General features: G+C 39.8%; 1 protein-coding gene across 1 annotated transcript; it reads right to left on the reverse strand.

Annotated features, from left to right (window-relative positions):
* Positions 1–430: 430 nt before the first annotated feature.
* On the reverse strand, positions 431–23,632 carry LOC148847417 (uncharacterized). The gene is made up of 11 exons (XM_088950578.1): positions 23,086–23,632; positions 20,714–20,801; positions 8,262–8,353; positions 8,003–8,121; positions 4,423–4,538; positions 4,211–4,338; positions 3,777–3,863; positions 1,361–1,421; positions 1,212–1,252; positions 982–1,102; positions 431–887 (listed from the first exon to the last, which is right to left on the reverse strand). The coding sequence occupies exons 1-11, from the start codon at positions 23,373–23,375 to the stop codon at positions 828–830; spliced, it is 1,203 nt and encodes a 400-aa protein (XP_088806704.1). The 5' UTR covers positions 23,376–23,632; the 3' UTR covers positions 431–827.
* Between the last annotated feature and the right edge of the window lie 259 nt (positions 23,633–23,891).

Below are 23,891 nucleotides of genomic sequence, written 5' to 3' on the forward strand. Positions count from 1 at the left end.
TGGGTTCTTTCTTTTTTTTTTATCTAAATAAAGTTGAAAAAGCTGCTGTTTAATGGAAAAAAAAAATCCTCTATCAGTCATATAACATCCTCTGTTGAAATTTTACATTTTGAGAAAAGGAAAAAGATCACTGCATGGTAGGAAAGAGAATATGCTAAGGTGCAATTACAGAATTATGATTCTCTACATAGGTCAAATTTTGATCCAGGAGTCATAAGAGGGATCCATCAAGCGGTGGTTCATATCCAAGTAATTATGGACACTCATCATAATGCTTTAGAAAATATCCAAGACCTGAACAAACTGAAACAGTGGGAACTAAATGGGTAGAATTGAAATAATTTCGAGATGCAATTTACTTCGAACAAAAATGTAAAATGTGCCTATCAACCACAGAGCAGAAATGAGGAAATAAAGGCACAGGGTAAAATGTCATTCCAATTGCCACTTTATATTTAACCAGATCTTCAAACACCCCAAAACTTGTAACAGTAACCATTAATGAACTATTATTGTCCACAAAATTCCCATTTAAAAGTAAAACAAATATACAAACACCGACAAAATACATCAGCTCTGAGGGAAAAAGCTCGGACCTTAATCCATCCCAGGCTCCATCATATCCCACATGAACTCACAACTGGCAGAAGAGAATTGCGTTTTCATGGCCAGGTATGCCTCTTAACCTATCTGCTGCTAATTTTTGTTGTACCTAAATATAAACTTAAGGCTAGACTCCAAAAAAAAAAAAAAAGACTCGGCTGGTTCAGAGTTAGGGTTCCATCATGAGAGCAAGATGAAGGCATAGTTTCAAGTTTGTTGATGCTTCATTTGTACCAACCGGCAAGCAAATGCCTTAGCAGAAAACAGATGCAGCACCCAAAAACCTGCTTGAACATATGGAGAATTATGCCTGTGGTGTTCTATGTAGATAGAAATTTAATCTGTCAACCTATTTAATACAAGTATGAGGAGGATTACCTGGAAAGCAAGAAGCCGTAGGCAAAGTGATTTCTCTGTTGCTCGGCCAAACCATCTTAAAAATTTGTTGACAAGTGTTCCATCATCTGTCCCAGTAAGCAATCCTGTCTGAGGATCAAAGCTGCAGGAGCAAGGTTCACAAGTACATGAGGAAATTTGAAGGAAAAAAACTACACACGTCTTTGACTTGGATTTTGAGCATAAATAAACCTGAAAAAGAGAGAAGCTACCTTGGCAAACGATGTCGTGGACATTTATAGTAGCCAATAAGCTGAAGGGTAAAATAAAATACAGGTAAGTTTTATGCCAAGGACATCTAGCCTTTCTCATAAAGGTTCTATACATACCGGGAAGAAAAAAGGAATGTTTCTGAGCATACCTGAGGGAATGATAAGAGGAAATTTAGAATTTGCGGCATGAAGAAGATCAGGAGTGTTTCACTGAAGGAGGGGTGAGATAAAGAGTAAGTTAGATTTCCCTCTCTTATAGAAAATACAACCATACTCATTAGCACGTTTAAATCGACTGCTGTGAAAAGGTCAAGACAGATTTAAATTCCATATAATCTTGGATAATAACAGAAAATTCGGCTATACCTTTCAAAAGAATTTCAACTATTGTTTCAATTATTGCTTAAGTGATCAAAAAATATCTTTTTGGTCATGGAAAAATAATTTTGTTAGGATACTGCCTAACACAAGGCTCTTTTCGAGGGAGAACCTACATCCTCAAAAACAGAGAGAGAGAGAGAGAGAGAGAGAGAGGAAGAAACAAAGAGAAGAAAGGATCGTTCAAATTCCAAGCATGCTTCATTAATCCTTCAGGATGATGGTATTTATGGACTCATGGTATTCTAGTGTGACGTTGCCTCCTGAGAAAATATAAGTGGGGCACCCTGCAGATGGGCTAGCTCATGCTGATGTAGAAATGGGCCTCGAACTGCTCGTGGGCCTATCAATCAGCCTCTCCCTAGGGACTGCTCAAATAGAGGTGAGGATGGGCTACCTTAGAAAGATATCCTTTACTTCACTTTCCCTCTTTCAAGGGTTTGTGGAGTTTCTCTCTCGCTATAGCATTATACTTTTTTAGTTATAATGTTGTACTTTAGGTAGGAAACTAAAACAAAGAGGGTAGGCAGACCACCTTGCCTATAAAATGAGTAAACAGCTATCTCTCTTCCTACTGTTATTGCAATGGCTTCATTGCTAAGGTAGGATATAATAGTTTCCTAGGTTGCATGCATGCCTACATAATATTCAACTCTTTTATTCAGTAGCATAGTAAGCAACCATCTTTCATTAGTAATTGTCTATTATCTTATTAAAAATGCACAAACATCATCTAAGACAGAAAATCAATGTACTTATGGGAAAAAAATGGAAGAAAGAAAAGAAACTTCAAAAAATAGAAGAGCTGGGCCCCTAATTTTGTCCGGAAAAAAAAAAAGAAAGAAAGGATGAACCTTGACAAAATTTCGCATTCTTGCTTATCAGTTCAGATTTTGAAGCCTTCTAGGGTTCAAGACAGCATACATTTTGATCGAACCCTAACAAATAAGAAAATAACAAAAAGAAACTAGTATTTTAATTCACAAGCTGAATAATTTAGTTTAATATTGTCTGTTTTGTTTTTATAATCCCAAAAAAAGAATATAAAAGTATCCAAGAACACCATATACAAAGGACCCTGGCAATTATGTGAAGCAACCCTCCAGAGGCACCTTGTCATCTAGGTGCCTGCCTAGGCATCACCTTGACTACTATGTTCAGTACAACCTTCCCATCCAATGCATTATTAGATTCTCCATAATATCCTATCTTTACCCACTGAAAACCCGGTAACTGTTTCAATTCCTTACTTTTTCTGACATTTGAACAGATCAGCAATTTTCTGAACTGTTTTTTTAATTGATAAATTTAAATTTCTTTTGATTTTTGAAAAAATAGTATATCATATATAAGCATGTCAAGTGCCCCATACAAATATTAGGGCCAAGCCTCCCCACTAACATCATTATTGCATTTCAGTTGTGCCCCAAAACAGTTGATTATTCACCCCTTGCTTAGCTAATAGTCAGATCATAGGCTGGCCTTGGCACCCATCTAAAACTAGCTTCCAGCTCTGATGTGTCTCCCTCATAACATGTCATGACCCCCCCTTTCAACTAATGTTATGCATCTTTATTCTTCTTAATATAAAAGATTTTTATTAAAAAAAAAAGAAGAAAAAATGAGATCCCCCCTTCCTCTTCATCCTCTTCCTAACCCCCTCCTCTTAAGGAGGCTTACGCCTCCTTGTTCGGGAGGCTTACACCTCTTGCATTCTGAACTACGCCTCACACCTCTAGGTAGTGGAACGCCTCACGTCATGCCTCCACATTTTAAAACATTGCTTTAAATCAAAGCCCTAAATATATAAACTTCATCCTAAACACACAAGTTATGAACCTACATGTCCACATTTAGCACAGTACATAATGAGCATCAGGAATTACTCATTTGCTATTGCAAACACAGGTCATATTGTGTATAGAGCCACACAGTGGATTTTGTAGCCAAAAAAAAACGTATTTCAGTTATTCAAACATCCTTACTTAAAGCACATGACTGAGGTAATAAAGTCACAAAGTACCATTCCTTCACATGGTGGAATCTAGATAGATTTCAACTTCCAAACACCAATTTGCTGATCTAGAGAAAACTATAAAAGGGACAGAACTTTTACAATAGCTTTGACCTAAATTGAATTTTATAGTTTTGTAATTAGGGAGAGAAAAGGACTTGAGAAGGACCTACCTGAAGTGTCCCAGTATGCCAACTACAGCCATGGTCATCCCAGCAAAGTAAGTGTAGGTGTCACCCACAAAAACTGAAGAAGGATACCTAGAATACCCGTGACAAAAAGAACATTTAGAATGTTGTAGATGATTAAATGGCTGGTGAAAAGAGTCTTGTAAGGGGAAAGAGAAGAAAAATGTAATATGCAAGTTTGTAGAATGCTTAGAAAGCAATGCAATAGGTAGACAGCACCTTATGAGCCTACTTAATAAAGACAACAGGTTTAACCTCATCACCAGTTTTTGAGGTATCACCTCTTCGATAAGAAAAAGAGCAATTACAAGTGGTAACCTCTGAACCAGTTAATAGGCACACTGTTTGTCCTTTAGCTCGAATAAAAAAGATGCATTGCAGCTATTGCTTTTCTTCCTAGCATCCCCCTTAATATTTACCAGTTGTAACAAAGTAAGGCCAATGAAGTTGTGAGCAAAGGCTGGATAAGGTAAATAGAGAATGCATGAGCTTGTTGATATTCAGGATCTGTAGATGCTCCAATTTGCATCACATTATGTATCAAAATCTGTAATCACAGATAATGCATTATTTTCAGATAAATTGACACCATCAAGAAAAACAATATTCCAGCTGTTATTCCTTTTCTTACAGCAGATGCAATGACAACTGTCTGCCCAGCTTCTAGGCCATTTAGGCCAGCATGAATGTTGATAGAGTTTGTACAAAATACTGCTAAAAGTCCCATATAGAGTTTATATATCCATCCTGTCCATATGCAAAACCAACTTAGGCCTTTGTAAAAACCCAATATAGAAAATACTTCAACTTGACTAATTATTTAAAAAAAAAAATCAACTTGACAGTCAAAAGGTGAAATATCAATTATAATCAGCTAATCAATACTAAAATCATATGGTCATAACTTAAAAACTTCTAAGGATTGTGACAATTTTGACATTCTATGGTTATGAATCTATCAATATATTTAATGATATATATCATGATTATTGTTTAAGAAACATATTCATGCATATGTTTGATGATAAGATTTGCATGATTTTTATGTTACAGAGAGGATATATGGACAAACAAAAAAACAAGATGTCCACAAAATGGATGTGGTAGACTAGCAGATATGAATATGTTGAGTGGCAACAGTAAGACAAAAAAAAAAGGAAATAAGTGGAGTTTATCAAGGGGAGAAGACAAGATAAGGAAAAGTTGAATCAGAAGGTAAAACCATAATAAAGAAAGAAAACAAATAAACCAGTTCGAAAAGAGTGATATAGTACAAGTTAAAGATATTAAAGGGACCAGGAGATGACCAGAAAAGGAAATGGTTTTCTTTTTCATTTTTCTTTTTCCGGGTGGGGATAAATGGGATGAAGCATTAGACAAATTTGTCTTTTATTCTACAAGCTTTTAAATTTTTTTAGGCTTCCTTTTTTTCTCAGTCAGAAGCTTCTGCAAATGATCCATAAAACTTACCACAGTTTGATTCAATGTACTACAGTACCAGAGTACCATAAGTACACATAAGCACCAAGCCTCGTTGATCATGTTACAAGGAAAATTGCAACCAAAAAGGAAAAGCTAATTCCAATTAGTTACATATGGGCTCTAAAGATAGTGTGAGGTGAAGAGAAATTGTAGATCAAATACTTATTGCCAATGAATGTGTTGAGGTGAAGAGGAGGAAAAAGGAAAAGGGACTGGTTTGCAAGTTGGATCTTGAAAAGGCATATGACAGGGTGGACTGAGATTTTTTACTAGAGGTTCTCAAGCGTAAAGGGTTTGGGGAGAGATGGTGCAGATGGGTAAAGGGATGCATTTCTTCATGTCATTTATCAATACTGGTGAATGGTGTAGCTAGGGGTTTCTTCCCTGCAAAAAGGGGTATTAGGCAAGGAGATCCATTGTCTCCATTCCTCTTTACCCTAGTAGCTGATGATTTGAGTGCCATGATTTTGAGGGCTGATGCTAACAATTTGATAAGAGGTTGGAGGATTGGTAGGGAGGAGGTTGTGGTAACACACTTACAATCTAAGGGATTCTGAAATGGGGATGGTTGATGATTTGATCATTCAGTTAGGAGAAGTCTTTTTTGATCAGTCTTGTAGAGAGAGCAGAATTTGGAAACCTTCCTCTTCTGGTTTTTTCAATTGCTCTTCTTTCTACAACATTTTGCTTCAGACCTCTAACCTTGCAGGGAACTTTCCTTCAAAGGAGGTGTGGGGTAGCCCTGTACCCCCAAAAATTTAGGCCTTTTGCTGGGAAGTGGCACTCCAAAAAATCAATACCTTGGATTTATTGCAAAAAAGAGGCCAAATATGTGCCTCTCCCCCCACGTTTGTTGTCTATGTTTGGGTTCTCGTGAGACAATTTCACATTTACAAATCTCATGTCCCTTTGTGTTCTTTATTTGGTCTTGATTCTCTTCTCTCTTTTTGTAGTCAACCAAAGGTTCGTGGAAGGATCATGTGGAGAGCCACTAGAACTGCTGTATTGTGGTCAGTGTGGGAGGAAAGAAACAATAGAATCTTCAAAGGTAGTTGTTGATCCAAGGAAGAGGTTGTGGAATGAGTAACTACTAAGGTTATCCATTGGTTGAAATCCTGTGATCTTTTTAACGATTTCTCAGCTGAAGACATTTATAGAAGTTGGGGTATTGTGGCAACTACTACTACTTCCAAAGCTATGATACAGGAAGTTTGGTCCCCACCTGCGCAACAAAGGGTAAAACTGAACTTTGATGAAAGCTCTATAGGTAAGTCGGGCCCATCTGATATAGGAGGTGTTTTCAGAGATAGTGAAGGCAAGATAATGGCTTTGTATTCAGGTCCAGTAGGAGTTGGAGATTCCTTAAGAGCGGAAATCTTAGCACTACATCAAGGTATAAAACTGGCCAAACAATTGGGGCTACAGCAGATTGAGATAGAGGGGGACTCCAAATTGGTAATTGGGTGGATGCAATCAGGGCAGCTAAGAATTTGGCAGTATAGACAGCTGATAAGGGAAATACTTAGCATAACAAGGGAGGTGGGTGTTTGTTTCAAGTGGATAAGGAGATCAGCAAATGGTTTTGCTGATGCCCTAGCAAAACAAGGGACCGTAAGAGAGATACTTTATTGGGCAGTGCTGTAACGTTTGATGTTTATTGGATCAACCTTTTCTAATAAGGGTTGACTTCTGTATTTCAGTTTAATTTATCTCTAACGAAAGTTATCATTTCTGATTAAAAAAAAAAGGTAGTGTGACATTAAGACAAAAAAACCCTACTTTTTCGACTGCATGGAGATTATTTTCACTGTCTTGCAAACAAATATTTGTTCTGTTCTCAAAAACTTCAACCACTTGGAAGAGGTCAAGACTAATTAATGTAGTTAACCGCATTGGTACTGTTGTCAATAATAAATATGCATCCTTCATTTGAAGCACCAATGTAGAATACTAGTAGAATGGAATAATGTCACTCTTTAATTCTTACAAGATGTAATGATTTTTTTGGGTTATCACATAGTACGCATTAGCAGGGATCAGGTGGGGACAGAGGATGCATATGAGACCAATTGGCCATACCATGGAGAGCCTGCAGTTCCATTGATTTGGTCTTGGACCTCCTATTTTGGAGTGACAGAGTGATCATCACAATTACATTTACTGGGTCATTGGCCTTACAAGAAGAAAGTTAATGTTATCGGCATACCATTTCCTTGAAGAAGGAATGAAAATATTGCTAGATTATGAATCTTAGCTTATGGTCATATAATATGAGCCTTCAAAAAGAAAAAACTTAAAAATATTAAATAGCATAAAAATAACAGAACCCTAAATATTGTTCTAGGGTAAAATATAGAATCAAATACCATATCCATCTGATGATGTATCTGTCCACATACATGTTATTAAATAGCATAAAAGTAACAGAACCCTAAATATTGTTCTAGGGTAAAATATAGAATCAAATACCATATCCATCTGATGATGTATCTATCCACATACATGTTTATCATGTATGGATATGGATATAAATGCACGCTTTTAATGAAGAAGGTAAAGTATTAATTTGCATTTAATTGAAATATCAAATCAGAGACATCAGCACCCACGTACAGCAGGGGGCTGTACAATGGGAATATACAGAAAAGTTAAAATAGCATTACTTGTATCTTCCTAGTCACCATATCTTCCAAATCTAGATATGGATATACATGCAACAAACAACTTACCTAGATCTAAAACCTTTAGACCCACATATGGAATAAGGGGCTTTGGTATTATGATAGTTGTATGTCCAGCATATGCCATCAACTGAGGAAGTGCTGCAAATGAAGGCAATAGCAATTTTCTGTTCTACAAAATAAAATAAAAGAGCATAAGGATCTGTTTATAACTTTATTTCAGGAAGTTTTGCAGCAAATGGTCTGAAAAGGAAATTTTGTTTGTCAAGAAAATAAAAAGAAAACTAAGGGCAATACAAGAACTCACACTCTCCAGGGAACGTCAAGAACATCATCTACAAATCCAAGCAGAGTCATGAAACAGATACACGCTAAGGCTGCATTGTACTCAACAAGCCACTGCATAAAAAAAACTTAACTTAATCAAACATTACCGTTCAACAATTAAAATATACAATAATATAATATTGAGTAAATTACAGATTACCACCCTGTACTTTGGGCATAGTTACACTTAGCCCGAATCCCTATTTTTGAGAACCCACGTCCCATTGTTTCTCACATCATCCCATCAAACAAACACAGGATTCAAGGAATCTAACTCGAATATTCCCTACATCTCACCCACATCGCAGCAACCAAACAGACTGTAAGAGATGAGTAAATGGTGGGTAGACTCTCCATTAGCAAAATAAGCATACATGTGGAGAAAGGCCCCCAATCAGGTCTCCTCCTTCAGAGGTTTTCACAGGGACTAATCTTCAAATAGAAAGCTTCCAAAACATCTAACTTTAGGGGGCACTGGCTGACACCAAATATTTTTCATGGGGAATGGTTGCAAAGGAATAGGATGAGAAGCAATGGCTTGGGAAAATAAGCACAAGAAAATAAACCAAAGGGGGTGACTAACTAAATGCAAGAGTCATTGAGCCAAGAGAAGAAAAATCAAAGAATGCCTTGTCTAGAGAACTAATAAGAGCCAAATCATCTTGTGCTTCAAATTTCCCAAAGCCTCTCCTGAATCCCAAATCCCAATTGAATCTACAAGGAGAGGGAGAAGCAAAGTTACTAATGATTTTATTCATAAAATTGGAAATAGAATAGAGATTTGGAAAAGTGTCCTTGACAGGTCTATACTCTATTCTCATATGTCCTCCTAAATTTTAATTCTATCCCCCATGCAAGCATCATATCTATTATCTAACATAATTGAGGAAGTCAAGAAAAACTTTGGAAATAGCTTTCCATGGATAGAAGAATGTAGCTCCATTTGAGAGGCCAACATTCCATTCATTTGTTGAAAGTCCATGAATACTTAGGACCACCTTGTGCCAAATCTTGTCAGAATCCCCGTGTGCCAAAGCCCAACCCTTCCCAAATAAATTACTTTGCAATTAACCCCCCCCCCAAAAAAAACAATTCCTAGCAACCCTTTGTTTAGCTAATGCAACAGCCATACAATTAGCCAATCTTGGTAGCCACTGGATTCTTGCATATTCCTTGCAAACCATTAAACTTTTTTAATTTTATTTTCTATATGCCCTCACAGCTTGTTCACTATTCAGCCACTAACCAATCACCACCATTCAGCCTCCTTCAATGAGTAAGTTTCTTAAATTCATGCCCCTTGCTCACTGCACGCCATGACAGGCTGTCATAAGCTCTGCACTTGTAGAATTTCCCACTTCAATAGGATCCGAGAACAGAGCAGTTATATGACCCTCTTCATCTCTAACCCCCCCCCCCAGCTCCTAAGGGCCCCAAATTTCCTTTGCTGCTACTGCCATCAAAAGTAAGCTTAATGAAGCCCCTCTCTAACCCTTGGGGGGAAACACAAGAGCTGGTGGATTTTGGAAACCAGTGGTAGAGAGGTTTGCAAAGAAACTAGCTCTGTGGAAAAGAAATTATATTTCGGGTGAGAGGATGGAGGATGAGGGAAGGTTCAGAGTAGTAGGAAGGTGGAGGTCTGAGGTGTCAATCGAAGCCAAGACTTTCAAGTTCGAAGAGGAAAGGATCAAAGGTGAGGACGTAATGAAAATCAGAGAGAATAACAGGGCGACTGTGTTGGTGTCAAAGGAGGTCATTGTCTGGATGAAAGGTTTCATAGATGGGGCTATCAACTCTGGTAAGGTGATTGGCTGGACAAACTCAATGGCAGTTCCAGGTAAGAAATATGTAACTGAATTGAAAAGAAACAGAAAGGGATGGTTTATCTCTGTGGTGGAGTTTTTTGGAACAAATGGAAAGCAATTGCTTTGTGTGCCGGAAGGGAGGCTACGGAAAGGGTGGATGGACTTTGTGAAGGTGCTACAGTCTTTTCTTGTAGCCTTGGAAGTGAAGAGAACAGAGGGGGTGAAGAGAACTAGTCAAAATTCCAAAGACCAGGGTAAAAAAGCTCAGAAGGGGGCAGTTTCATTTAGTTCCTCTGGGAGCGTAGAAGTGCAAGGCATTCCGACTGAAGTGGTGGTTGCTTGTGCTTCTAGTCTTAGAAGATTATCGGTAGGAGCAGGGAAGGATGAGTGGAAGAAAAGAAGGGAGCTAGTGGCTGATAGAGGAATGACAGATTGGAGAAGAGTTCTGTGTACAGTAGCAGGGGAGTTAGGATTTGGGAATGAAGCTATGTTGTTCCCTTTTGCAGAGACGAAAACCGTGCTTGATGTAGGCGACCAGGAGCTAAGTTTTAAAGCAGTAGTGGTGGATGGAGTTCTAATACAGGTTCAGAACTGGAATCCAATATGCAATGAAGTCAAAGTCCAAGATGGGGGTGTCTGGATGAAGCTTGTAGGCCTTCCTTTTCACCTCTGGTGGAACTCTGTTCTCGAGCACATCATGCAATGTCTGGGAGGCATCTTGGTGAAAGCTGATAAGCGAAATCAGGGTGCCGTGGAGTTACAGGTTGCTGGTGTAAGGCCCAAGAACCTGTCGAGGGTCATTGAAATGTGCTCGAAGGAAGCCTGGTACAAGGTGTGGGTGGCCTCTGAAGTTGAACAGTCATGGTGGGGAGGTGTTCCTAAGGTAGAAGATGATGAGCTGGCTGGGTGGTGGACACGTGGAGGGCATAGATTGGGAGTTGAAAAGGTGGAGCAGATGAAAGGTTTTTTTGGGGTTACTGAACCGGTTGGGGAAAACCAAACGACAAGAAATCTTTTTAAGGAAAATATTTCAAATAGGTTTGAATTAAACAACTTAATGGCGGGATTTTCTTCTTTTGCTGACGTGGCGAAAAGGCAGGATGGGTTGGGGAGCCGAAAGGTCTGGTCCGAGCCGTTGAAGGTGGCGGGTGGGTCGGGCCGGGTGAAGGTTGAGCCGGGACAGTATTGGAAGGGCCCACGTGACAACTTAAAAGGTCACGCGGGCAGGTCGAGTGGGTGTAACACCGAAAGGGGGATCCATTTGAAGGACCCACGTGATAACTTAAAATGTTACGTGGGTCGGGGCAAAGGGATTTCTCTTGGGGCGCTGATAGACAATGTTAATGGTCTATCATCGTCCCAAGTCGCGAGAAAGGGGGGGGCTTGTGCGCAGCGGCGGAAGATGGAGAAGAAACCGGAGTTGCAGTGGGTTTCACGACGAAGTACGGAGGAGCCTAGCCCACTGCCACACTCCTCAAAAAGGCCGAATCCAAGATTCGCTAGGGAAAGAACTAAAGAGAGGGAAGAGAAGGATGAAGGCTAGGCGCAATGTTGTGAAGGAGATGAAGAAGCGGAGAACCTTTCTGCTGATGGTACTAGCGTGGGTAGTGTAAACGACGAAGGTAGTTGTACTGGAGGTGACTTGGATGGGTAGAATATTGCAAACTTATTTCAGGGTGTAGATTGCAATCGAGTCAACTCATTCCCAAGATTACAGAGTGTGCAAGGATTATCAGAAGGGGTAAATCGGGAGAACAGGAAGCAGAGCAAGAACACACCATCTAGGGGTGAACCAGGGGTAGAGTGGAAAGATCACTAGATTGACCAAAGGATAGAAGTACTTCCCAACCAACTAAGGAAGACAGATGTTTACCAACCTCTGGAACAAGAGAGGGAGGCCAGGAGCAGTCCTCTTCTAGCTTGTCCATCAATCCCAGGTAACCAAGTGAATTCAGTTTGTGCTACTAATGTGTCTCCTGTGTCTTTGGTTCCAGATTCCATTTCTGTTCCATGTCCTGTAGCCCATGAATATGCAGCCAAGCTAGAAGGCGGGCTCTCCGAGGAGGGGGAGAGGGGAAGGAAGGAAAGTGGGAAGGTGCAAGAAGGTATAGGAGTGAAAAAGTGTGGGAAATCATTGAAAGAGTGTTTAAGGAAGTGGAAGGAAAGTTGATTTGGAGGAGGGAAGGGGAGGAAGGAAGAGGGGAGGGGGGGTTAGTGGAGAGGAGGGAAAGGATTGAGGGTAGAGATGGAGGGAAAGGAATAGGGATGGAGGGAGGTAACGGGAGAGGGAGGATGGATGTAGAGGAAAGAACAGAGGTGGGACCAGGGGAGAGGAAGAACAGGCAAATGGGCAGAGTTGGAGGGGTTTCTGTAGGAAGGGTAGGGGTGGAGGACTCGGTGAGAGAAGACTTGTTAGCAGAATTTGTAAGGAAGTTGGGTTGTAGGTTGGAAGATTTGAATGTGTTGAAAGAAAGATTATAGAAGAGGAAGAAGGAGATCATAACAAAGAAGAGGAGATTGAGTGAAATAGAGAGATTGAAGAGAGATTTAGAAGGAGACAAGAAGCTCGGGGTAAAAGAAGATAGGGGGAAAGTAGTGGAAGGTGGCAAGGGGTTTAAAAAAGAAGTGGAATGAAGATTCTTAGTTGGAATGTGAGGGGAATTGGTAGTGCAAGGAAGAGAGCGACAATAAAAGAGGTAATAAAACAGTTTGACCTAGATATTGTGTTGTTGCAAGTCTAAGAGAATGGAGTTTAATAATAAATGGGCACGAAGTGTTTGGAAAGCTAGGGGGATTAGCTGGGTGGTTGCTCCCTCTTGGGGTGCGTCTGGGGGGATTGTAACAATGTGGAAGAGGGATGTGGTTGAAGACCTGGAGGAGTTGATCGGAAAGTACTCGGTTTCCGTGAAGTTTAAGCAACATGTGGGTGATTTTACGTGGGTGCTCACAAATGTTTACGGACCGAATGACTACAGAAAGAGAAAGGAGTAGTGGGAGGAATTGGCTGATGTTAGAGGGTTGTGGGATGGTCCTTGGTGCATGGGTGGGGACTTCAATGTGATTAGATTCTCGGAGGAATCCAATAAGGTTAACCAGAGGGTGACAAAAAGCATGAGGAAGTTTAACAACTTTGTGGATGACTTTAAGCTTAAAGAGATCCCCCTAGCTCATAAGACATTTACTTGGTCAAATCTCCAATCTAGACCCATTTGCTCTAAACTGGATAGATTCCTGTTCTCTCTGGATTTGGAAGATCATTGGGGAACCTTGGCTTCTAGAGCTCTTACAAAGATGACCTCCGATCACTGGCCCATAGTGTTATGTAAGGAGGAAAGAAAGCGTGGAGGTCCTACCCCCTTTAGATTTGAAAATATGCGGTTACTCCATCCAAGGTTTACTAACAAAGTGAGGGAGTGGTGGTATGAGTGTAACCCATTGGTGGAACGGGAGGGGATGAAATTCCATAAGAAACTTCAATTTTTGAAAGCAAAAAACAAGGAGTGGAATTTGGTGGAGTTTGGGAGGATAGAAAAAAGAAAGGGAGATTTGTTGGATAAGATTGAAAGCCTTGACTCTAAAGAAGAAAGGGGAGAATTTGGAAAGGAAGACAATGAGCTCAGGAGAGATTTGAGAAGACAGTTAGAGGACTGCCTGCACAAGGAGGAAATTAGCTGGAGGCAAAAATCTCGGTGTAAATGGGTGCAAGAGGGGGACAGAAACACTAGGTTTTTCCACTCTCTAGCAGATGGTAGGAGAAGGAAGAACCTGGTATCCAAATTGGTAGTAGATGGAGTTGAGCTTGTACATCAAGAGGAGATTGTCGGGGCCTGTGTGGAGCACTTCAAATCTATTCCTAGAAGGCCTGTATATAGAAGAGTGTGGGTAGAAGGATTGGATTGGATAGATGTAGGGATGGAGGACAGGAGAATGATGGAAAGAAGCTTTAGTTTAGAAGAGATTAAGGAGGTTGTATTCTCTATGGATAGAACAAAAGCTCCAGAGTCGAATGGGTTCACAATAGCTTTTTATCAGGACTGTTGGGATATTTTGAAATATTATCTTTTGTGGGTGTTTGAGGAGTTTTTCAGGAGAGGAATTGTCAATCAGGGTGTGAACTCTACATTTATAGCCTTAATTCCAAAAAAGAAATATGCTTCCCACCCGAAGGATTTTAGGCCAATTAGCTTGGTTAATAGCTTGTATAAGATCATTGCAAAAGTGTTGTCTTTGAGGTTGAAGAAGGTATTGCCAGATATCATTGCACACTATCAAGGAGCTTTTGTGAATGGAAGACAAATTATTGATCAGATTTTAATTGCTAATGAGAGTGTGGAGAACTTTAAGAGGGATAAGAAGAAGGGAGTGGTCTATAAGTTGGACTTGGAAAAGGCTTATGACTTGGTGGACTGGGACTTCTTGAGGAAAGTGTTGACTAAATTTGGGTTTGGGGCTAGATGGTGTAAGTGGATCATGGGTTGTGTCCGAAATTGTCATTACTCAGTGCTAGTGAATGGGACAGTGGTAGATTTCTTTCCAGCCAGAAGGGTATAAGACAAGGAGACCCCCTTTCTCCTTTCTTGTTCATTCTAATTGCGGAGGTTTTGGGAAAACTGATTCACGGAGCAGATTCTAGGGGGCTCATTAGAGGCTGGAGAGTAGGGAGGGTGGAAACCCCCCTCACTCACCTGCAGTTTGCTAACGACACGATTCTGTTTTGTGAAGGCGGTAATGTGAACTTTATCAGAAATTTGAAGTCGGTGATACATCTGTTTGAGCAAATGTCCAACTTGAAGGTTAACCTTGGGAAAAGTTGTGTTTTGGAGGTGAATTTGGAGGGAGAGATCAGGGAGAGTGCTAAAGTGCTGGGGTGTGAAGTCTCGAGGTGGCCTTTGAACTACTTAGGGTTGCCTTTAGGTGATAATCCCATGAGAGAGAGCTTTCGGAACCCGGTGGTGGAAAGGTTTGAAAAAATAATGGTTTCTTGGAAAAAGAACTACATCTCTCTTGGTGGGAGAATTACACTTATTAAGGCCACGCTTGCTAATTTACCTATTTTTTTCATGTCGGTGTTTAAAATCCCAGTGAAGGTTGCTAATAGATTGGAGAAGCTAATGAGAGATTTCTTGTGGGAACTGGGAGAGGAAAAGAGGGATCATAGAGTTAGCTAGGATATAGTTTGTAGGAGTAAGACCTGTGGTGGTTTGGGGCTTGGGAATATTAGAAGGAATATGACTCTGTTGGGAAAATGATTGTGGAGATTCCCTTTGGAGAAGGAGAAGCTATGGGCTAGAATAGTGGCAAGTATTCATGGGCTAGGGCATAATGGATGGGACGTTGGAATCAGAGCTAGGACCACAAGCAATTCTCCTTGGAAAGTCATTCATGACCTGTTACCAGTTTTCTCCCCTAATATCAGATATGATTTGAATTCCGGTAACTCCATAAAATTTTGTGAACAAACCTGGGTGGGGAGTGCCCCTCTAAAGGATCAGTTTCCTTCTTTGTACGCTCTTTCTGATTTGAAAAATTAGTCAATCTCGTCCTTCACCACCCTGTCCTCTTCCACTTCTGGGATTGGGTGGAACCTGGGTCTAAGAAGGGATTTGAGGGACTCAGACTTTGACAATATTTTGAGCCTTATTGCACTTTTTGATAACGCTGTCTTAATTTGGAAACAAACCTGGGTGGGGAGTGCCCCTCTAAAGGATCAATTTCCTTCTTTGTATGCTCTTTCTGATTTGAAAAATTAGTCAATCTCGTCCTTCACCACCCCGTCCTCTTCCACTTCTGGGATTGGGTAGAACTTGGGTCTAAGAAGGGATTTGAGGGACTCAGACTTTGACAATATTTTGAGCCTTATTGCACTTCTTGATAACGTTGTCTTAGACCCCATTAGAGCAGATTCCAGAATTTGGACACCTACCCCCAACGACATCTTTTCTTGTGCTTCTTTCTTCAAAGTCTTAAGTTAGTCCATCAGTCCTACATTTCCCCCTTTTCCTATTGATGAGGTTTGGTGCAAAGCAATACCTCCTAGGGTTGGTAGTTTTTGTTGGGAAGCCTATATGGAAAGAATCAAAACTGGTGATCTACTCCAAAAGAAGAGACTCAATACTCGTTTGTCACCTCATTGTTGTGTTCTTTGTAATGCGGATGGGGAGACTGGTTTTCACTTACTGGTGTCTTGCAATTTTGTGAGGTCAATTTGGGAATGGGCTTTGTCCCTTTTTGGATGTAGTTGGAATGTCTTGCAATTTTGTGAGGTCAATTTGGAAATGGGCTTTGTCCCTTTTTGGATGTAGTTGGAATCCTCCATCAGACTTGCAGGGCCTTTTTTCCCCTTCTTTATTCAGGTGGCGGATAAAAAGGGGAAGGACAATGTGGAGAGGACTAAGGGATATGGTATGTTGGACACTTTGGGAAGAAAGAAACTCCAGGATATTCTCAAATCTGAGGGCTATCATTCATATTAGGGCAATACAGTGGCTGAAATCTTTGGAGCTTTTCACAGATTACACTGTGGGTGACATGCTGAGGAAGTGGGGTAAAATTGCAAATTGCACACAGACCAAGTCAGTAATGAGTGTGGCTTGGACCCCTCCACTTGGTGGATTCATGAAACTAAACTTTGATGGGTGTAGCAGGGGAAATCCGGGACAATCGGGGATTGGGGATGTTTTTAGGGATGAAAATGGGGTCATTTCTACCATGTTCTCAGGCCCAATTGGAGTGGGTGACTCCCTTAGAGCTGAGATCTTGCATTTATGGAAGGAGTCCAGAAAGCTAAGGAGTTGAGCATCAGGAAACTCTTAATTGAAGGGGATTCAGAGGTGGTGATAGGGTGGCTAATTAAAGATCACAGTGGCTTATGGAAGTACAATAATGAGAGGAGGAAATTCAAGTGGTTGGTGCGGGGGATGGAAGTTAAGATACATTGGGTTAAAAGATCGGCTAATTCCCTAGCTTACGGTTTAGCTAAACAAGGGGCAGAAAGGGATTCACTGCTTTGGGTTAAGCTGTAACTATAGTGTGTTTCTTTCTTTTTTTCCTTTTCTTGAGGTTCTTTGTTGCTCTTGGAAGATAAGCGTATTTGTCTTCCTATTGTAAATCTTCTATTGATGAGTTAATGAAAGTGTTATTGATAAAAAAAAAAAAGCCCCTCTCTAATGGTGTCCAGCTTTTTTTAGTTACGATCATTTTTTGGTTCAGGATTGTCTTTTTCTTTCTTTTTTTTTTTTCGTAAAGCTGTTGTATATGCAGCTCATTGCTGTGGGAAGTTCCTTTCTTTTGTTTTGTATAATACATTACCTTCATCAAAATAAATAAATAATGTCATCTGTTGAGAAGGATGAAAAGACATCCAATGACTTTATCCAATAGGCTACCTTAACCAGGATACATTCAATAATTTTTTATTGGAAAAGGTAACTTCCATTAAACAAAACATACAATGCCAACCACTCACAGCATGAGTGTTTACCCCATATTTTATCTCGAGATTTACAACACAGCACAAACAAGATTCTCCCATTGAGTCCCCTGCTTTGCCAAAGTATCAGCCACACCATTGGCTGACCTCCTTGTCCAATTAAATTGTACTCCAGCTTCCCTCATCTGCTGTCTAAAAGTCCAGACCCCCAGACATTTTGTCTGCAGCCATCATATTAACAGCTTAGAGCCTCCACCTCATAGCTTTGAAATCTCCATGCTTGGCTATCCCCAATCTTAAAGTAATTCAGCTCTTAATGAATCTCCAGAACCTATTGGGCCAGACTAAAGTGCTATCAGCCTGTCCTCCCCATCTCTGAATACTCCCCCAACTCCCGAGGATCCCAGGTTGCCCAAAGAACATCTATCAAAGTTCAATTTTATCCTTTGATGTGCTGCAGGTAATCATTGATCCAGAACCACATTCTTTGTTATTGAAGAATTTGCCACTATCGACCATCCTCTAAGAATGTCCTCAACTGAATAATCTTTGAATAATTCAGTTAATTTCAGCCAATGTATGACTTTAATAAGCATGCATTCAATGACTTGTTCCTTGGATGTCTCTATCCCTTGGAAAATTCTGTTATTCCTCTCTTCCCATAATGACCAAAGGATGGCAGCTCTCGTGGCTCTCCACATCAGAAGGAGGGATCCACCTGCAACGAAAGAAAGAAGAAAACCAATTCCAAACAAAAGAAGCAAAAGGATAAGATAAATAATAGATGTGCAATTGTCTCACAACAGCCCAAACAAAGACAACAAACATGAGGGGAAAGTCAGTAATTTGGCATTCTTTTTTGTAGCTTATCCCAAGTGTTGATTTTCTGGAGCACCACCTCCCAACAAAAAGCCCTTATCTTTGGGGGTTCAGGATTACACCAAACTTCCTTTGTGGGAAAGGAACCTGCCATGTTAGAAGACTGAAGGAGGGCAATGAAGAAGGAAGCATAAATAAAATAGCCAGAGGAGGACACCAACCAATTATATTGTTCAAACAAGATTGATCCAGGAACATTGCATTGAGAAGGGAAATGAGTTCATCTACCAACCCATTTCAAACCCCCTTAACCCTCTCCTTAGTCCCAAGTCCCAAGAATTTTCATTTCCAGAAAAAAAAAAAAAAAAAGAAATTACTTTCCCTTTGTTTAGGCTGTGTTTGTTTACGATACAAATGCCAAACCAGGGTATTTATGCACCCCGATTCGCGTTTGCAAGCGTTTGTTTGAAACGTAAAAAAGTAATGATTATCAAAGTAAAATTGCATTTTCTGACACTTTTGTACTCTAAAAAGAGAGCATTACTGTACCTATTTTTTGGATACAAATTTGTATTCATTTGATAATTAATTTTTTTACCAAAGTTGAGGCATTGGAGCATAAGATAGTTGGAGAAGTTAATGATGGGCCCACACCTTTGCATCGATTTCAAACAAACAGGATGAATGCAAAAACGGTTTAAAATGTGAACCGTATTTGCATTCATGAACCAAAAAAATGGGTAAATATGTAGTGTACATATTTGCGTTTGCATTGCAACCAAACGCAGCCTTAGGGAAAGGAAATAGATAGACAAATCTATCTTTAAGAGAGGTATCCCCAAACCAAACATATTCCCATTAATGCACTTTATTGCCTGCACAAGCATCATACCTGATATATGGAAGAAATGAAAGCAATAAACCATGGATCACTTTCCAGGGAGAAGAACGAGATGCCCTAGGATCAAGACTAGCATCCCACCCATTGCCTACCATGCCATGAATACTCACAATCACTTTATGCCACAAATTATCTTGTTCTAGGAGGAATCTCCATAGCCATTTTCCCATGGTGCTACATTCCTTAGTTTAATATTTCCTATCCCTAGAAGCCCCACTATCCCTACTTCTAGACAACACCTCCTACTTCACCAAATTATCTTTCTTTGTATCCCCTGGCTATCACAAGAAGTTCCTTACTAATTTCTCTAGTTGATTGGCCACTTCGGTGGGGATCTTGAATGTAGATAAGTAGTAGACTGGCAAATTGGTCAAAGTTGACTTTATTAATGTTATTCTTCCCCCTAAAGAGATGTAATTTCTTTTCCACCCTGCCAGCCTCTCTGTTTAAATTTCCACTATTGGATACCAAAAGCTATCAAAGTTTGGGTCCCCCACCCAAAGGTAGTCCCAACTCCCAAGTACAACATCAACCAGTCCCCCACCTCACAACCTAACAACTTAGCAAGGTTTTCTACCTCATCTCTCTCTTTATTTATTCCCACTATGCACCTCTTGCCCCAATTCACCTTAAGGGAATTGGGATACATTCAATTATTGCCTCCTTACTTCCCCTACCCCTTGAAAATTCTTGCATTCCACTCCTCCCAAATTGTCCAAATGAGTGTTGCCCTAGTGCATCTCCACATAATTCTTCCCCTTTTTAAATGAATGTTGATGAAGAAAATAAGTTGGTCATACCTGATGAAGGAGTCAACCTACATCCAAATAAAGAGCAAAAGCATTCCCAAATACAAGTAACAAATGGGCAGGAGATTAGTAAGTGATAGCATGCTTCATCGCAAGAATTACAAAGAAAGCACCAATTAGGCCTTCTCTAGTGTTTACAAAGAAAACACCATCCTACTTCCTACCGCCCATCTACCATATCTTAACCTTTTCATAAAATGTAGGTGATCCAACCACATATTTTCAAAGCAAAAGGGAATAGGGCCATTGTGTAGGTAGCAAAGGGCAATGATCTGATGCAGGCTAAGATAAGATCTTACATGTGAGGTCTTCCCAGTGTTCTTCCCAATCCACTGAAAACAAGAACCCATCCAATTTAGAACAAATAGGCTTTGCCTAAAAATTTGTCCAAGTGAATTATTGCTTGTATTAAGGGCAACCCTCTGAGATCAAAACAATTTAGGAATTGATTAATCCTTATCATGCTTGTTGTGATGTTCTGATTAGTATTGTTTATTTCATTCAAGAATCTAATTACATTAAATCTCACTCTTGAACCATGGCCCTTCCCATAGTCAAACAATTTATGGTTGAAAGTTCATGAAAATTTAAGTTGAACCATGCCATCAAAATAAACCATGAGAAACCAACTTTTAAAATATAAAACAAGAATAAACATTTCTTACTCACATTGGAATCTGAGGTGAAGTTAAAATACTGAAACAATATTGCCAAGACCAAGTACACAATCCCAACAACAATGCCCAATGATTCAGGCCTGCAGAATTACATAAATATAATCATTCAAAAAGTTTGATTGTTTAAAAAACAAATAAGAAATTAATCACCTCAACTTAACAAAGCATTATCCCAATTGAGATGAGCCACATGGATCCTGTTTTGCTGTTTCACTCTATCAAAGGCCATATCCATAAGGACCTTATTGGGTTGAGAATAGACTAACAAGAACTAATGGATAGTGTAACATAAAGAGGCCAGGACTAAGTGGATATTTGAAAGCAATAGCAACTACCAAGGTTCTTCAGTTATTAATGGAATTTAGCAATTTACTCCGAAACAATCTTATAAGTTGAATTTATCTACTTCAACCCCCCATAGTCAAATGCGTATGCATACAGACAAGCACTGAAAAAAATCAACACAGTAAGTACTTTAAGTATATTTCTCCACACCCATGCAAATGGACCCAACAGAAATTATCAGTTAAATTATAATATGTTGTAAAAGTTTATCTCATAAACAATTCAAATATATGATTGACCTACAGAAAAACAAGACATAAATGATACCATTGTGAATTTATGATATGTTAGTGTGTGCATGTATAGACTGTTAACCAAGAATGAATGTATTCCAGGATAAAGGGTAAAGGGTAACCAAGAACTCCAAAGTGACATGGAAACCTATACAGACAATGAAGCATCACTTTAAATACAAAATGCAGCCCCTATGCCTTGTAACTTGGAGCACCAATAAAAAGCAGTCCATCTCACCCCTACTGACAAGGTTGTCAATGGTCATAAGGCATATCTTAAAAGAAACGCTTATAAAATTCTAGAGTTTACCTCTCAGTGCAAGCTACACTTAAGAAATCTGGAATCCATTCATTGAGCACAGTGGACACAAATTAGCAAGATGGAAGAAGTCTCATTTGTCCAAACAAGGTAAAGTCACCTTTGTGAAAAGCACTTTATGGAATTTCCCAATCTACTACTTCTCCTTTTTTTTTTGATGAATTACTACTTATCCTTCTCTAATATGGCTTCAGCATTTGGAAATAAAATGAAACAGGACTTCTTATAGGACAGATCAAATGATTAGAAGTACCACCTTGTTGCATGGTCTCAAGTGTGTACTGTCAAGAACATAGGTAGATTAGGTCTACAGCCATTCCACCTTATGAAAAGGACCTTGTCAGGTAAGTCTCTATGGCATTATGGGGAAGATAAGGATGAGCTATGGAAACAGGTGAACAGAAGTAAAAAGTGCCCAATCAAAAATGGCTTGAGAGACCCCATCTGGAACATAGAACAAGTGATTCCAGCATGTAGAAGGGCATCATGAACTTGAAGATAAAGGAGGACTTCACCAAGCTTATAGCTTTCAAACTGAAGGAAAACATATCCTGTTAGTTTAACCACAGCAACCTAACCCCCAAATTCCTCCAAAAACATCTAAATTATATCCCAAATACAGTTGTTCTCTATTAACCCCCCACCCCCCACCCCACCCACACACACACACTTAGCTAGGGAATCTGCCACACCAATTGTCACTCTATGTCTCCACACCCATGCCATTCCTATTTCCCCAGTCTCATAGCTTGCAGGTGCTGCCATGTGGAGAGATAAATACGTATGCTTGGATACAACCAAATTTCACTAAACGAAACTTTAATACAACAATAAAGTTCCAATTTGAACTACTCTGTTTATAGACTCAACATAAAGGTTCAAATCTCCCATTACAAACTCCATTTCCAACTTCAATCCCACTCAAAAAAAATCAAAAAACAAAAAATAAAAAAAAATAAAAACTTGTTTTAACATTAAATAATAGACTCATCTCAAGTAAACCAAGTTGGAAACAGCTTGGGGAGTGTAAAACCCAAGTGATGTTGAGAATTCAATAGACTAAATAAGATTTTCTAAGACAAACCCCCATGGCCTGGCTGCGAAAATTGACTATATCCAAAGGGCTTGTACTTCAATGTGAAGTTTTTCTTTTCAATTTACAACAGACTCCACAACTCCAATGCACATTACCAAAACTTCCCCAACTTTCTACAACCAATCCTCATTTTTCATCAGTATCGCTAATTTTTCCATTGGTACCGGTTAGAATACGAATCTCAAGTATGGTGCATCACTAAGTCAAAGCAACTGACATGATCCTTTCAACAATTACGGATCCAGTAGAGCAACACTGAACCATTTAGTTATTTCAACTAAAACAATTTGAAGGGGGAAAAGACAACACAACAAAAAAAAAAAGAACAACCTACACACTTCATAAATCAAAAGAACAGTTGGAGAACTTACACTTTAATTGAACCTTGAGGAGTGCCTTTCTTATTGATGTCGTAGCCGAAGAGATTGCGCCTCAGCACGTACCTGGAGCCTACAGGAATGAGAAAAAGGGTGACAATGAACCCCGCGAAACTCATAACAGTGTTGATGAAGATGGATTTCTTCAGTTCCTGGTCAATTTGATAATGATAGAAGATCAGGTAGAAGTATGCGGCAAAAAAGACGACGGAAACATTCAAAATTTGCTTCAATTTCGTAGGAGCAACCGGAGGATCGTCTGGATTTGGCGCCGGTCTAACCATGATGCGATATCTCTCACAGTCACTCTCTCTGCTCTTGGCTTCTCTCTCAGTCTCTCTGATTAAGAATAACTCGGTCCCCTGACTCGAGAATCCGACTCGCTTATCGAGCCAACGACGAGTTTTTATGGAACTCGGATTACTTTAATAAGTCGAATTAAAAAACTATTGGATGAAAGACTCCAAGTCCAAAATGAGTTCGGCTTCAGTGCCAGCACTCTCAGTCGGGGCAACGTTCGCGCAGCGAAAGAGCGTGCCACGCGCCCCGGAAACGTATGCATACTTAAAATGTGCGAAGTTGGTGGTGACTATTGCTCGCTCTCCTCCGTTGCGCTCTCTTCCCACTCCAACCTTTTCCCTCTACGTCCACGGGCTACGGCACACTAAAAGAATTAGAATCTTAGACTCAATTGGCTCCCTTGTCCAGTCGCTTCAGTAATCTGTGTTTAACTCGTCGATTTTTCGCTTTCATTTTCTCGGATGACAATCACAACAGTTTCTTGCATATTTCTTATTCGA

This window comes from Nelumbo lutea, chromosome 6, assembly GCF_056320005.1.
Source record: "Nelumbo lutea isolate HS-2025 chromosome 6, American lotus-T2T, whole genome shotgun sequence".
In the NCBI taxonomy this organism is placed as follows: Eukaryota; Viridiplantae; Streptophyta; class Magnoliopsida; order Proteales; family Nelumbonaceae; genus Nelumbo; species Nelumbo lutea.